At 40.2% G+C, this 17,681-nt stretch overlaps 1 protein-coding gene across 1 annotated transcript in view; it reads left to right on the top strand.

Annotated features, from left to right (window-relative positions):
* Positions 1-14,447, top strand: part of LOC117282118 — a 44,229-nt gene extending 29,782 nt beyond the window's left edge. Inside the window, exons 6-8 of the mRNA XM_033750500.1 lie at positions 3,587-3,759; positions 12,056-12,145; positions 12,952-14,447. Of these exons, the coding sequence (XP_033606391.1) occupies positions 3,587-3,759; positions 12,056-12,145; positions 12,952-12,969 (281 nt within the window). The 3' untranslated portion in view covers positions 12,970-14,447. The remainder of the gene's footprint in view (positions 1-3,586; positions 3,760-12,055; positions 12,146-12,951) is intronic.
* The last annotated feature ends 3,234 nt before the right edge of the window (positions 14,448-17,681 follow it).

The following is a 17,681-nucleotide window of genomic DNA, read 5'->3' as shown; positions in this document are numbered from 1 at the left end:
CCCGAAATCGGTCCAAAATAGCTTTGAAACAATCACTAGATCACACTTCTGATCAGCATTGAGACATCGGAAACCCATGTGGCTGAATTGAGATTAGCTCTTTCTAAGAGACCCAACTGAGTTGGTGTCTTCCTTTCTCACCTGAAGGGGGAAACAGATCCAGTTTCCGAAACGTTGTGTCCTCTATTACCTAAAATTCCGGAGATGGAAAAGATCGAAATCTCCAGTAATTCTGAGCGTTCTCATGTCTAAAGTATCGTGAATAATATAGCCTACATTTTCTAGAGATACCGATAGGGTATTGCTATTGTAGATATTTTTGGCCGAGTTCCTTTCTAGGGTCCATCGACACTCTTTCGCAGTGAAATCTCCGTTCTTTTGCGTCATTTTCACTTGAGGTCTGCAACAGACATTAAATAATCAGGCTAAAATTATAAAATTTAAGTCAGACATATACAAAACAATAAATTTTGATGCGATGAAAGGAGGTGAAGTTGGAAGAGCTAAAGACTTATCAGCACTACGTAGTGAATTCTATTTGTTAAGAAAAGAATACAGAAATTTATGGGAAGGCTAAGTCTTCGACTTAATTTCACTGCATGTTAAATGTTACATAAGTCAGAACCAGACGGAAAACACCGCGGAAATATTTTAACCTAGACGCTTGGTAGAAAGGGCTGTCTTTTCTGTCTCTTCTGTTCCTGCTTCTTAGGAGGGTGACAGCATAGACTGCAATGTTAACTAATAAGCCTCGTTTTGTTTTAAGAATATAAGGAAATTAGACTACTAAGAATGAAAGGGTGAAATGGACACGCAGTAAAATATTTCCCTATTGGAGCCATCTCTAAATAGTCAGCATTCTATTCACCGCGCCAATGACCATGGTTCAGTCGTCCCTGGCGAGAATTCTACTGCATTGCATTATTCAAAATTGTTCAGTCTCCCAGGGTTTCATCGTCTCGCGAGTACACACATACACACAAGAACTTTACTGAATGTTGTTGCAGTCAGGTAAATATTCACCAATGCATTAAGAACATTTTAATGTTGTAATAATGCAGTTCTTTCCGGAAAGAAGTCATATTACACACTAATACGTCAAATCGAAAGTCGAACAAAATGGCTGATATATATTGTAACGTGTTTTGTTACTGAAGACGCCGTTCCGGTTGTTAAACGGTTTCTTTAACAACCTACAAGTCTTGGCTACAAATAATTATAACAGTGTTACGGCTTGACACAATTTACAACCTTAACTAATAATCAATTCACTCTATCCTCTATCCTCTATCCTCCTATCCCACGTCACCGCGCAACACGTCACAATATTGCCAATGGAGAGATTACAAAGATATCACACAAAAGTGACGTAAGTTAAGAGAGGATAAAGTGCAGGTAAATTTTGTGAATATGAGTTTGGCCTTGGGTGCTCACAAGATAAAAAATTAATTTCCATTGATTAAAAAAATAAATTCAATAAAAAGTTAATATATCACATATTAGGAACCCCATAGGAAGTTTTAAAGAAATTATGATTATTATAATGAATTATAATCATTAATGAATGATCTAACATGACCCATATAAAATTACTTAAATAGAACTGAGTACTCAAGCTGTTCTGTTTAGTTATTAATATTTACGTAGGTTGTGGAGTGGTCCGGATAGCTCAGTCGGCAAAAAGACGACCCGCGGGTGACGGTTTTATACACACTTGTAATTACGTAATAAAGTCGAGTTTTCCGTCAAAATGGGATAATTTATCCGTACGCTCGAAGCCAATGAGAACGGGAAAATTGCATTTAGGAAGTGATTCTGTCCTTACTGGTTCCTGTAGGATGTCAAACACATTGTTAAATAAGCGGATATAGAAATATAATAATGTAATAAAATATATTTCCACCGAGCTTAATCAGTCATTAAAAATGCTATTAAGACTTGAAAGTTAGTAGAGTTATACCGCCAGGTGTCTTGACCTCGTCTTGAGTATAAGGTGGCTGATCAGATAGATTCACCCGGCGACGTAGTCGCTATTTGTCTTTCGATAGGAGGCTGGGTGTGCCCCAGAGTCCGTCTGGACGCAGTGGAAAGAACACAAATCTTGCACTGACGGGTTCCAACGTGCCCGACCGCCACGCCTGCTTTCGTTGTACCAGATGGGCTATCTGGACTCCTGTCATAACACTAATTAGTAAATAACTGATGTGAGCTGAGAACTTCTTGATGAGCCGTCAGTTGTCTCCAATGGTGCCCACTTCCAGCACAACCTTACGTTCCTAACGTCCTTGGATTCATTTTAATATCTTCCACTCAGATACATTTTGATCTGCGCAATGGTCTCATTTCCTCTGGTATTCAAAGGCCAAAGGCCGTACTACATTCTCTGCCCATCATTTCCACCCTTATGGAATCATCCTAATTACATCTTTAGAATCGATTATTTTATGACCCTCTTCATTACTCAGTTTTCCCCAGCCTCCTTTGACTTAATCACACTTTCGTCCGAATAAAGTAATCAGTAACCGGTTTTAAAAATGTTCAGTCTCAGAACATCCTTCAATGGCTGATGCCAAACTTGACAACCATACAAAACAACAGAAGGAATAGAAATGTCTTATATTCTAATTCATAAAACATTGACGGTGAACGAATTCAGTAACCTATTAATTCTGTCGTTAATCAAATTCTAACGTTTTATTATTATTTATTATTATTGGAGGTGGTGGGTTTCCCCATGCACAGCGAATAATAGTATATTGTACGTCCCTCTTTGATATTCTACCAGTCGCCATACCCTACCGGTACTGGTGCGTGCTATAAGCCCCGTTCAGCCAACGAGTTCGGCCCTCGGTACCTTGATACTTCCCCCATCTACCAGAGGCATTGGAAACTACTTGGACGGGAAACTTGCCTAATTTTGCTCAGAGGTCTCCTAGAGACATGAGGATCTTTTACGTGCATAAATCTACGACACGGGACCCACGGCTTAAAGTCCCTCCCGGAGGACTTGTTCCCTGAATTTTTCCGCCCTTAAAAATTCCACGACCTCCGCCGGGTTTGAACCCGCGTACCTTGAGTCATGAAGTGGTAACGTTACCCCTAGACTACGGAGGCCGCTAAATTTTTAACTTACTTCTGTTTTTCCCGAATATTTGAACATTGCCACACATTCAAAGTATACTATGTCGACTAATTTCACGCTAAGTTTCTGCCCCGAATCTTGTTGAAGAGACATCTACACGTACTTAGATTTCCCTGCGTTTATTTAGTCTCAGCATGCTCACTAGCGTCAATTAGGTTCTTTGACGCCTTTGTTGTATTTTTGTCTCCAAAGAATTTAAATTGTCAGCATATGGTGCAGCTCATGTGTCTTCTATTATTTCTGTCTGATCTGGAAAGCCTTGGTCTTCATAATGGTACACAATAAAGCAAAGTTAAAAGGCAGTGACGATTCTCCGTCCACTACTTCATTTTGGAGGTGGGGTTGAAAATCTTTCTATCATTTTCAGGTTAGAGAGGTTGAAGTGTCCTTCATTATAGAGAAGAATGTAATATAGAAACTGATAGGTGCTTTGCTGTGTTGCAGAAATTGTTCCTTCAGTTATTACTGTATCGCCACTCCTTACCATGGGTGTACCACCGAAACCAATGTCTCGAGACGACGAGGCAAACCAGAATTCCGACTATGCTAGCAGTGAGTCGGTGGTTAGCATGTCGACGGAAGCACAAGAAATCGGCGGCAATGACAAGGAGTTAGAGGTATGTAATACGAAACAAGGAATTTTAAGAAGTACATGGCAGACAATTTTGGGGAAGAAAACTTTCTAGTTCTCATTGCACTGTATATAAGATTAACGTGTTTTCATCTTGAATTCTTATTTACAGTTATTCAGAAATTTGATTGATATACACTGTGTACTTTCCATTCACATATCCGGCTAGCTGCAGGATCGTCTCACCACAGTATTCATATCTCAAACTAATATTTGATTCTTAGTTTCAAAGATACCCAGTTCTACGTTATAAAGATTATATTCTTTAGAAAATTTTGGTACAAGAGATTCGTATGAAGCTTTGTAATTCATAGGTACAGTCCCCTCTCCAAGTCCAACCTTCCAAGGTTGCGGAAGAAGGAAATCAAAGAAGTCAGTAACTGTTATCATTCTAAACACGTTTCCTAGGAATGAATAAATTTTTCTAAATTAAACGAATGTGAATTCACTTTCCCAATACATTTCATTTATTCCTCTTCGCTTATCAAACACTAGCTCAGTCGGTAAGGGGACAGGCTAAGGGCTGGGAGGCCGTGGTGCTATTCCTGACATGAGCAAGATAATGTAGCGGGTTTGCCTACTGAAAACGCCGTTCGGATTGGTAATTGGGTTTATTAACCACTTCGTTACACACTCTCTCTTAATTATACTTTAACACAGGGCTATCGCTGAATTATACACCTTTCAGTTCACCGTTGCACGCGCACTAGGATTCTCTGTTTTCCACTAGTCATCTCCTAGCAACGGATCTCCACATAGAAACTGTCATTCATATAACTCCAGGTATCACACATGAAATCTTCCAGTTACACTTGACATCCTCACAGGGCGATCTTCTGTATTCCTGGTTCCACTTCTCTTGCTTCCGCCACTCTCAAATACTCTCGAATACTCTCTTCTGTTCAAGTCAAAGTGCAAGTCACATTGCGATTGTCAGTCAGTCAGTCTTGGTGTCCAGCCCCAACTGGTGATCATAGCCAGATATTTATTTTTGTTTAGCATTTACTGGTCTTGTTTTTGTGGGACGCTCTCTCTGACGAGAGGACGGGTCTGTCTTTCGCATATGCTGCTGGCCCTTGCCAATGCAGTCTTTCTAGGGTCTGAGTCCCTTGATACTCGCGACCATATTTTACTGTCTCAGATTTTAGACTTCCCTTTTCGTCTCCTACGACTCGCAGGGTCACGGTGGAGGTATTCGATCCCGCCTCCACGCGGGAGTCACTGATTTCTATCCCAAGTCCAAGTCATATTTCAACTGACGGTCAGTCAGTGAGTAAGTCTTGGTGTCTAGCCCCGTCTGCGGCTCATGACCAGATATTTATTACTGTTGAACGTTACGGTTTTTTTTTTTTGTGGGGCGCCCTATCTGACGAGAGGACAGGCCTGTCTTCTTTACATGTACTGGGTCTTGCCAGCTTAGTCTTTCTCGGGTCTGAGTCCCTTGAGACTCGCGAACATATTTTACTGGCTCAGATTTGAGACTTCCCTTCAAAGTCAAAGTCACAAAGCGACTGACGGCCAGTCAGTCAGTAAGTCTGTGTCGAGCACCATCCTGGTGGTTCATGACCAGATATTTATTGCTGTTTGACAGTTACGGTCTTATTTCTGTGGGGCGCCCTCTCTGACGAGAGGACTGGTCTGCCCTTTGTATATGCTACTGGCCCTTGCCAGCGCGGTATTTCTCGGGTCCAATTCTCTTGGGACTCGCTACAATATTTTACTGTCTTAGACTTGAGACTTCCCTCTCGTCGCCTCCTATTCTTTCTGTATCTGTTGTTATACAGCCTACGCACTGACCACACAGAAAATAGCCCATATTGTTAGAACGTGTTTACTGAGCGATTGCACAGAAACGGACTCCATAGAAACCAGTTACATGAAAGCTACCACTTTTGCGTGACGGCAGCCTAGTGTGGAAGGCTGTTTACCAAACATTGCGTAGCGACGGGCTGGATGAGGGTTTGTAACGTCACTCGCGGGAACGAAGAGGTCACGCCACTCCTCGCTACTGCAACATGATGTTATTGTGCCTGCGCGTGAGTCTTGTTTACCGGCTGGCGCGTAGAAGCAGATTGCATAGCGTCGTTCCAATATTTCCTAACTTAACAACGGACTGTTCATCTAGTCTGTCGCCCAACAACGTGTTGATATGTCCACATTTTTCTGCCTCATAGCGTCTAGACCGGCTGCGTCCTATTGAATGGTTAACGCGTGGTTCCTTCCCCTTGAGTAAAGCAGCCGAAGCGCGATGCCACTCATTTCCATCCAAAGCGAGTGCAAGGAAAATGGATCTGCAATTTCACTCACCCATATGCCTTCACAGCACATTGCTTAATTAATTGGACACAAGGAAAATTTTGCGTTTTGCTTATCAGACACACAAGTAATAATTCGGTCATAAGATGACCATCTTCAGGGGTAGTGTAAATAAGAGGAATAAATTAGACTAACAATTATGGCGATTTCACATTCTATTTCAATATGTAAAGAGAATGCATTAGGGGTGCCGAGATGCGTTTGTGGGTATAGCGTCCGGCTGCGGGTTGGATGGTGGGGGTTAGATTTCCGGCAGGGACAAGAGATTTCCTTCCACTCCTCAGCATTCAGACCTGATCTGGGCCTTACCAGCTTCCTATACTATATGTACAGAGGAGTTTTTTCCTCGGGGTAAAGCAGGCGAGGAGTGAAATTGACCAGTCACCTATTTCTAGTGCTTACAATACAAATGGTGGAGCTATACTGCCACATACATCTATATGGTGTAGTGTGTAGTTAATTCAGTTCAACTTGTCAACTTGTCCACATATTGCATGTGGATCTCTAAATGTAATTAAGAATTGCCTACAGTTTTACCACGGTCCGATAATTGAATTTCTTGAGTGTTTACAGCACAAATATATAATCAGTATACTTGTATGTCTCTTCCCTTCGCCATATCTGGTTGTAAGCATGAATCTGTTAACTGTCAAACTGTTTTTCATTAATGTTGATACTACTGAATATTATTAAAATTGTAGATATGTGAAAGTCTTAAAGGATTTGAGGTTTTTCACTTTCTGGAATGTAGCGCGGTGTAATCCGTTGAAAGTCGGCCGAAGTTACGGAGGAAGACATCGCCTCCGTCATCAAAATCATAGAATGAGTTAAGCAAGAAATTAACAAAGCCTGTTTAATAACTGCCTCGTGCTGGCTTCTTGTTTGGCTTATTCTTAAACAATGGAGATGGAGGTGACATGTTTCTCTGAAACGTCGGTTTACTCTGGGCGGATTTAATGGCGTTATATCCCAGAATATAGAACTCTTCGCCAAGGCCTACTTGTGTTGCTGTACCCATCATGTGACGTGTGTCCTCCTTGGTTCCAAACATATGTTTTCATCATAGAACATCCTCTTCCTATGAAGTTTGCACAGAAATTTCCGTACATCAATACGAATGAACCTAAAATATTTCTTCCGACTCTTATAGTTGGCCTACTTTAATTATTTTGCAAAATAAAACAGGTCTATGAGGTAACTTTGCTATTGTGTTTACGAGTGTGCGTGTATGGCCGTACATATGTACTTGCATCCCCCCAAACAACTTTTGCGCCAGTCATAATGAGACTTGTTATGCATATCATGGCATCTGTGCTCATCAAAATGGCTTTTTTCATAAATTCCTCCCATCAGCAATACAAAATTTACAACCTTTCAAATTGGTTGAAAGCATGTAAATATCTTGAAAATTTGTACGTGTATCCTGCCATAGGAATCCGCCTCAGGATGTAATTAAAATCCCTCAAATCAGCGATACCGACACCTGTCAAATTCTTGTGGCAACAAGCTTAATATTACTTGAATGCTGGTACCAGTTGTCATGCAGTTGTAGTTTACCATCCTGCTACATTATGTTTTCACTTCATATGCTGCTTATTTACACAAACAATCTTCAGTACAATATTCTCTGAGTTTCCTGATTTAACCACCATTTTTCTCATTCTCATTTTCCAGTGCTTTGCGACATGTTTTCTTCTCGCAAGGTATTAAATTCTTTTTAATTGCACAAACTAATTATTCTATTATTATCAAACTTTAAAAAATAAAAAGTTAAAAAATTTAATAATTGAAATTCCTCTGATATTGTGCCCCTCGTAGTGTTGCGTATACGAGTATTTGTGCTCTGTGCTTGTGTGTGAGTGCGGATAGTCATGTATTTAGGAAGAACATAACCTTCATCCTCAGGCTCCAACAGTAAGCCAAGAAACAGGGACAAGCAGGCAAAATATAGAGGCGCTACAGAACTGAACGCGGGAACTTTGCATTTGAACTGAAAGATAATTCTGCCCGAGAACAATAAGTGGCGATTTAATGCTACACGTATGTTGGTGTCTTTCTCTGTGCAGATTATCATGTCTCACGCTTTCGCATTCTTTTATGAATTGTGTTCTTTTTTATTCAAATACAAAATTTGAACATGTTCTTTTGAGAAATTGTTACATTTAGCGCCTTTGCATGGTCTCTCTCTCTTTATATATATATGACTTTTCAAAAGCTTACGTGTGTGGGTGTTGAAATTTTTAAATAACTGCCGAAGTTCTGTAGGCACCACGGCTCCCTAAGTACAATTTATTTCTTCTTAAGTATAATGTCTCTAAACTTTGTAAATTTCTCTGGTGATGGCGGTTTTGTTAAAATGTCTGCCACCTGAGTTTCAGTGTTACAATATTTGATTGAGAACAGTTTCTCTTTCAACTGTTCACTTATGTAGTGATACCTAACGTCTATGTGCTTACTCCTACGCGTTACTTGTCCATATTCTATTAGCTCGATTGCACTCTGATTGTCGACAAACAGTTCAGCTTCCACTCTTTTTCCTGTCAACTCCTTTACCAACGTCTTTAGATATTTCAGTTCATTACAGCACTCAGATGTTGCAATATATTCGGCCTCAGTGGTTGATAATGCAACAATACTCTGTTTCCTAGAGAACCATGATATTGGGCCCCCTGACATCATAATTACATATCCCGTTAAACTCTTCCTATCCTTTACATACCCTGCATAATCAGCATCACTTAATGCTTCCAGTTTCATAGTTTCGGAGTCAGATGAGGTATATTTTATTCCTGAATTTCTTGTACCTTTCACATACCTAAGGATCCTTTTCACATTCTGAACAGCTATTTTTTCAGGAATTTCTAAGGTTCGACTTTCCACGTTTAGAGTGAATGCCTTATCGGGTCTGGTTTTAGAAGTCATATTGTAACGTGTTTAGACACTGAGGACGCCGTTCGGATTGTTAATTGGTTTATTTAACAACCTACAAATCACAGCTACAATTAATTATAACACAGTTGCGGGATTTCACACTTTATAACCCTAATCGCAATAATCTGTTTACATTGTTGCGGGGTTTCACACTTTATAGCCCTATTCGCAAATCAGTTCACTCTATCTTCAGTAGTCTACACGTTTCACAGTACGGGAGCTATATAAGTGTTACTGTATCACACATTCCCAATTAATTCTCAGTTACACACACGTCCGGTACTTCTTTCCGCGACGGCTGCTATATTTGAACTCGACTCGCAGGCTGCTGCCTTAAGAACTGTTGATAACACACTCGCTCGTAGGCTTGCTCGGAACTAACTCGGAACTGAACTCGGCGATGGCCACTTTACAACTAACTCACACTTACCGCTCAGCCGGCTTTTATTCTGTTCGCTGTTGCCTGTTGCGTGCCACGTCACAGTAGGAAGCGGTTCCGCGTCCCCGTGTTTGAGTATAGCCTAGCAACGCTGTTACCTCGCGCCGTCTTACGTCACAGCGCGTTGCGCGTTACGCTACCGTGCGGTGGGGCGGGAGGGGAGCGCTGACTTATCCGCCACGTCACTGTGGCTTGAGTTGCCACGTTGCTGCTGTGTAGGGAGGGGTTCTCCTTTGCGCAACATGTCACAATATATCCTTAGTTTTGTCGTACCTGAAGTTGTAGAAGTCTTGCAGCAGAAGGCACTTCTGTTGAGAGGTGTCTCGCTGATAAATTTGCTTCAGGGTGTTGTAAATTTCTTTCGCGGTTGTGCATCTCACAATGTGGGTCTTCACGTGTTTCTCTATCGTTCTCACTATGTAGTATTGGCACTTTGCACCTCGCAACTTCCATTTCCTTATATTTTCTTCGTCTCTTCCTTGGTCACTTAACAGGTCGCTGCCATCAACGATGTTTATCAGTTCTTTTGCACGCATCAGAATCTTGATTTCAAAATCGCACAATGGAAATGAGTCGGCGTCCTACAATTTTGGCAGATGCGTCACCTCTTCTGTCTCTGTGGTTGCCATTTTTTCGTTATTCTTCTTCTGTCTTCTCCTTTTTTTTTTGTTTTTGAGCAAATCCGGGCACATAACCTGTTGATTTTCTTTGTGTCGTGCTTACAAATCACTTAACAGCCATATTGGATGAGAAGAAATTTTTTATTATAATACAAAACAAAAACAAATTAATATAGATCACTATTATCACTATTACCAACTTGAACATTTTTACATTACTAGATTCTCAACAATAATAACCTAGACTATCCATTGCAGAAATTTTGATGTTTTCTCTAACAATTTTCCTAGCGTTATTAACATCCACTCCAGTGTCTAAGTTTTCCAAAGCTGCGAACCTGTTTGAGATTTCAGCATCTCTTTATCCTATACCCCATTAAAATTTCTTCATATTGAACCTCTCCATGTAAATCTTGTTCAATCTTGTTTACTCAATGCCAGCCTCTCTCTTAATTTGCCACCACCAGATAGTGGTTAGTATCACAATCTGCTGCCCTGAACGATTGGACATTAAGTATGCTTGAATGCCATCTCCCATCTATCACAATATAGCCAATTTGATTGTATGTCTTCCCATTAGGAGATATCCAATTAAATTTATGGATAATATGATGTGAGAACATTGTACTTTTGACAGTAACACTTTTCGATGTAGCAAACTCTAACTCTATTATCGTTAATTATTTCGTGCTCTCTTATTCCCAATTCTTTGTTTGAAAATATCTTCCCTACCCACTCTGGTATTGAAATCTGCTAACAAATTTTTCATTTGGTATTTTTGGAATTTATCAAATTACAAGTTCAAGTTCTTCTTAGAACATATCCTTTATATCATTAATTTTAGCTTCCGTTTTGGCATGAGCATTCTGAATGATGATATCACACCAGCGGCCTCTTAGAATTATGTATGATATCCTATCACTAACGAACTCTACCTTCTTAACTGCTGACAAGATTCTCTTATGCACGAGAAAACCTGTACCTAATTCATGATTTTCATTCCCCTTTCCATAGAAAAATGTATATTCGCATGCTGGTTCAGTTCCATCTCCGCCCCATCTGATCCCCTGTTCTCCCGCTAAATCTATCTTGTATTTTGAGATTTCTTCCGCCTCTGCTCTGAGCGTGCCTGCCCTATACAGTCTTCTAACAATTCAAGTACTAAATCTCATATCCATTACCTTTCGCTTATGTCGTTTATCCAAGAAATCTGTCCAGGTACGAGGCTTCTTATGACATTTCGTAACAATGAATACATATGTTTGATATTATATAAATACAGATTTCTATAACCTATACTGCCATCAACATGTAACACACACGTGTTGATTCTGCCTCCCAGAGATAAGATTGTGTGCCGTGTGACGTTACGCCTTCACCCTACTTGCCCAGGCTCAGTTGACAGTCATCCTTATCGTTGGCTATCCGTGGATACAGGGCTGACTATGAGCAAACAGCACTGTGTGTAACCTAGTTTTGGGCAAACTTCAGACCTCAAGTTTACTTTAATACTAATTGTTTGGATAGCCGCGCCATTGCTCAAGCAATTAGTCGTTGGCTTCTCACAGCGGCTGCCCGGGTTCGATCCCGGGTTTGGTCAAGTGAGATTTGTGATGGACAAAGTGGCGCTGGGGCAAGTTTTCTCCGCATACTTTGATAGCCTCTGCCAATCTTCATTACACAAATTGCTCCACAATCACCCTCACCTATCATCTGGGGCTTGCACAATAGGCCAGAAGTGGCCGCAGTACAAGGGACTTAGTCCCACCCCACTAGCAATAAAAAAAATGTTTGGATTGGATTTCAGACCACTGAATGCATGTAAAACCCTAATATAATAAACATACAATTGTGGCATTTTACGTGTTGAGTGTGTTTGGATATTAAAGGGAGAGAACTCTTTATCAGTACCACACAGCATTATTTTGTCGTGCATATTGTACAAATCAGAGAACTCTGTATTTGTTTACCTTTAGGCCTCAAAAGAACAAGACCAAAGGCAGGAGCAGACAAACAACAAGGAGTGTGAGAAGAGGTTTCGTCACACGATACGTCTAACTTTCAAGGTAAAAATATGAATGTAATGCAGTTTGAGACAGCTCCATCGTTATATTATTTCATTTCGTGGTATCATTAGCAACAACGTCAATGATGCACAAAACTTGGGGGAATGTAAGAAATATAAGTGCTTCATATTTTAGGGTCCAGAAATAATATGTAGTAATAGACCTTGAAAATATTGTGAAACGTTACTAAGAAATTGCTTTTCTGGGAACTAAAATACTGTTGAATTCCCATTTAATATTTGTCTTGAGTCTGGTGTATTCTTACAAAAAATTCCAAAATATCTTAATTTGGAGATATATGAAATTTAAGCAGAAATTTTCTGCTCTAATCTAAGGAAAGAATGATGAACTTAACAATACACAAGATACGAAAAATAAAATAGATATAGAAATAGAAAATACATTAGTTCAAATAATTCAGCAGATGTCTTTCACATTAACCGTAGGCCCCTAGCTTCAATTCCTACTCTTTATGGTCCTGTGCCCAACTCTTAAACTGCACATGCATGACGTAGCATGTAGTTGGATGGAGTGCAATTCATGTTCTCACACCTGTGCAAGAGATATTAGGATGGACTTCCGCTTTATGGATTGCATCCTGTGACTCACTTCTCGTTAGTTTCTGCTGATGCAGCCTCCAAGAGTTTAGAGTAGATGCGGTATGACGTGTCTCCTTCCCAGTACTCGACTGAGACCGGTGAACAGCCATACATAATTTTGTCTAGGAAATGACGTTATTTGTTCGGACCACAGCTAAAATGATAAGATCCTCAGGAGCCTAATATCATCAATTGTCTTGCTTTCAGAGAGTTGTACTGGTCTAACTACAAGGACCTACATCTTTGCTCATATTACATTATGCCTCTACATCAAATTATTTTGCAAGTCAAGGCAAGGAAATCCCTGAGGATGTTTCCAAGAGATTACTTGTTGCTGAGCAAATGGAGGAGGATATAAGTGCTGCAATACATGCTAGTGTGTTCTCAGTAACCTTTGTCAGCGGTCATTGTTAAAACAGCTGCTTTTGATATAAACCTTGCTGCAAGCAGGACATGCCTGACACCACTGTCACACCTGTCCTTCTGAGATGCTGGCAAAGACTGATGGTCTGTAACTCTGCTTGAGACTATGACGACGAAGGTGGATCTCTGAATTCAGCGGAATGGTATGCCACAGTTGCCATTATGAATAGCGTTGACATTGACTGGATCAGGTCTACAGGCTGATCACCACCAACAAACAGTAGATGAAACTATGAAAATTACCACAAGAATCTTTATTGTTTGGTGGTGTAGGCGAGAAAATTGTTCGATTAGTGAAGCAGCCAGTCAGAGGAGCTCAAAGAGGTAGATGAAGGTACTGCCACATCAGTAGGTCAGTCAGGAAGTAATACTCTGATCAGCCATATGACAACATTATACTGTCATACTGACTCTTGAAAATCAGAAGAAAACAGTCAATCATGGCAAGAATATCTGTGGGAGCCATTTGTGAAAGCATGGTTATATATTAGATTACTTGGGAAAAGTAGTATTTGCAACAAGCTTTCTAACTCAGCAGCATAAAAACTCATGGTATTGCAAATAACATGCATATGTTTCAAAACTGCTTGATAACTTGAATTAAGATGATCCAGTTTGTGTTGACAGGTTTGGACTAGTATTGAAAGCAAGTGTTGGTATTATGTAGCAGTAGTACTAAGAATTTGACTGTGTTTTGGATTCACATTCCTTTGGCAGAATGTCTTGTTATGAATTATTATTATTGTTGTCGTTATTATTATTATTATTATTATTATTATGCAGTTTGAGGAAATAATGTTCATTACTTCTGTTGACGTCGTTTCTCATTCTGTCAAAATGGTAAAAATATGAATATCTTGAAACTTTAGAAGGTTCGTTTGCTGCACATCATTTATAACATTTTGTGGATTGTTCTTTGGTATGTGTTGTTGAAGCGAGATAGTTGTGCCATCTACATTTTGGATTTATATTACTGAATAAAAATATATAAAATAAATACCATCTTCATTCAGTTTTAAACAGGGTTCACCTATCTTAACAGGCAAGTGTAATCCAGTGTTTAAAGGTAAATCACGAACAAGCTAATAGTAATAAATTGTCTTGTGGAACAAAGTGTGCGTGTGTGTTATAACAGGAGTTCCCACTTCCCTTCCTGAACGAGACCCTGCCAAACGATCTGAGAGCTGAATCTTAGCTCTACCGGAGAACTAGCTACCTCGGAAAGACCAAGTCATAGGTGGGTGAACAATATTAAAATGGATCTTAGAGGATGGGATGGTATAGATCCACTAGCAATGACTTGTATGTATGTATGTATGTATGTATGTATGAAGGGGTAGGCCTACTCGGCCCTTGCACTTAGACCTCAGTGGTCCATTGTGCTTCCCCTTTTTAATTATTCCCTCAGCAACCCCACGCTTCGGTTGAAGCGCAGGATTTTGGACGTGGGGGCGTTGAAATAGTCACTTGGTTCCATAAAGTACTGACCCAAGTAACATTGTCTTTAAGAAGCTAAAGCCTCACATCCACACAGGACGTGTGGCCATTTCATTTTCTATCTGACACCTCTCACAAGTGGGACTATCACTTAGTCCCAGTTTGAACAGGTGTCCTTTGAGGTGACAGTGTCCTGTAAGTAGTCCTAGGGCTTAGAATAGGGACAAGTGCAGGACCCTTGTGAACACGGTAATGCACTTGGGATTCCATAAAATGTTGGGAAATTCGTGTGTAGCTGCAGAATTGGCGACTCCTCAAGATGGGCTCAGCTCCCTGAGTAAGTAAGTAAGTATTTTAAAAAAATTAGTAAGGAAGTATGTGTGAAAAATATTAAGAATATTATCCCAGAATTAAATTAAGAGAAGTGTTAAAAACGGGGGGGGGGGGCTTATAAGTGAATAGAATACGAGGTAGCATAGTTGGTTGATGCAGTATGCTACAGGCTGGAAGATCGCGGGTTCAAGTCCCGATGAGGTCATTGGGTTTTTTCAGTCGACCTAAGCCTTCCAGCCGCACAATGACCCTCGGGTTGACTTAGCCTATAACAGAAATGAGTACCAGGAATTAATTAGTTAATTTTCCTGGTGTTTAAATGTGTACAGTCTGTGGTTATCCACATTAACACTAACATATAAACATACCTTGGTCTGCACTCACAGTAGTATAATAATTTTACATTTGTTTTTCAGGTGGACAAACAAGAGAAGAAGAAGAAGGAAAAGACTGGGCGTTCTAAGCGACATATGCAGTACAGTCACCAGTTTGTGAATGGTGTGCAAGGCTTTGAATAATTTTGAAATGAAAGTTTGTTTGAGATCAGAATTGAATATCAGAGATTTGTAACTGCTTATTTACTGAGTGTTGTACGAAGTGATGTTTGAAGATGTGATTGGTTTATTGATTGATTCAATCCAGTTAAATTAGAAGAAATAATTTTTGTGATTGATGCTACTTGCATGGATTGGAATGATCTTAAGTTAATTTTAATAAAATTATGAGAATTGTATAATGTTGTTTTTATCCAATAAAATGTAAATAACAGTGTGAAAGTTGCTCATTTTAACCTTATAATGGTATGAAAGTACCAGCTGAAACCTTCGCAATCATGACAGATACTGCAGTCCTGGAAATTGAAACTTTATAGTGTGTCTTACTTATACTTAAGTAGTCACATGATAACAGGTATTCTTGTGATCATGCGGAAGCTGTGCAGTTAATTAGTGTCTGTCATACTCCTGGATTTTATGGGTATGAGGAAGATTTGTGATAAATATAACTTTCATACCTGGTGTCTGTTAAATGCTGTCATCTATTTTGCACAGGCTGGTGAAGTTAGAAATTCATAATTATATAAATTGTTGATTTCCATAGAACAGTGAAATTCTTATTTGATGAATCTGTATGGGAATGATTGATCCTTGAAATAACTGAGGACACTTATGCACAATTATGTCAAGAAACTGTTCTCATAAAATTTAGATATGGCTTGGGATAATATCCCAGGGTGGGATCTTAAGAGCATAGTAGTGAACATTTGATTTGACTAGCTTAGTGTGTTATATTCTCAAAGAAGTTTGCAGCATGAAACTGGTATGAAATTGGAAGCATTGAAGTAGGGTGGGCTCCATGGGCATAGTGTTTATCCCAAGCTTCAATGTAATCTGAGCCGTGTCCCTCGACACTGTGGGTAGAGAACCGCGTTCTTCTACCCACTTTGACCCGTGAATTCATTCTCTATATGGGTAAGGGACAGGCTATTAAGAAACGACTTGCTTGTTAGCGTGATGCACTATGCCTCCCTAAGATTGAGTAAGGGATCTCGAGGGAGAAAAACCACCGTCGGTAGGATGGACCAAGCTGGACGGATCCGCTAGGCAGGAACTGGTATGGAACATACTGCACAAGTATACATACACTCAACTGGCGTTCTCAAACATATAAATAAATATATATTGATAACATAAGTATACAAATGAACAACCCCGAAGGGCAGTGACTGGTTAAAACATATGATAGGTAATTAATGCAGAATTACGCTGCGCCCAACAGCACAGCAACTCAACTCGGCCACGCCTCATGGCGTATTTCAAACTCTCCAGTACAGCATGTACTCGATCAAGCCTTCGTAACACAAGCAAAGATAGACAGCTTGAATATGCTACTGGACACGCCGGAAAGGCGATCTACTGTTTATCGCAACCTTTAACAAAACCAAAATTACACTACGCCACACGGCGTCTATGATCAAGCGAAAAATGCGCCTTACGGCGTACGCCATTTCAGTAAGTCACTTACTTGTATTCTGGTCATACAAACTCAAAGATTTACCTCACGACTGATCCACCCTTGACAAAATCATGAGGGCACTCCTGCCTCGGATCTGTGCTACCTGGCGAAACCAAATTTCAAATCAACTTTCTCCAAACAGAAGTTAAACGTAGCGATGCGTTCAGAAGAAGATCCGTGGGAAGGGATAACGACTAGCTTCACTAAGCTAGCCAAGAAACCTCCGGATACGTCCAGGAGGTGAGGGACAAGGTCAGCTGACCAGACGTGAGTCAAGGACGTTAGTTGGAAAGAAGGGAACGCCTCGCATCCTGGCATTTCCGGGGGGGGGGGACTCCAAGGAACTTGACGGAGAAGAACCGTTGCACGGTTCAAATCTGTGTATATACTGCATCAAATACAGGGTCCGGCAATTAAGTTCCCAGACTGGTGTGAAAAGAGAAATAAAGAATACAAGGAAATAAAAATTGTTTCACTTCTGTTGAAAGTAATCACCCCCTACCTGAATACATGTGTCGAGAAAGTTTTTGAAAAAGTTGTCAAGAGGCTTTCAAATGAAAAACTTTCAGTTTGATCGTTCCACAGCATTGTGAAACCTCTTTCCTTAGATGGTAGTCTTCTCCTTAAGCTATCTCTGTACCAGGCCATGGAGGCCCTTACTGTTGTAAAAGTTGAAGCTCTTACATTCTGTAGGCAGTAAACTCACAGAGGGCGGCAAGTTTGTCATCCTT

Source organism: Cryptotermes secundus, unplaced genomic scaffold (genome assembly GCF_002891405.2).
Source record: "Cryptotermes secundus unplaced genomic scaffold, Csec_1.0 scaffold1792, whole genome shotgun sequence".
Classification (NCBI taxonomy): domain Eukaryota; kingdom Metazoa; phylum Arthropoda; class Insecta; order Blattodea; family Kalotermitidae; genus Cryptotermes; species Cryptotermes secundus.
This window is presented reverse-complemented; position numbering and strand designations above follow the sequence as displayed.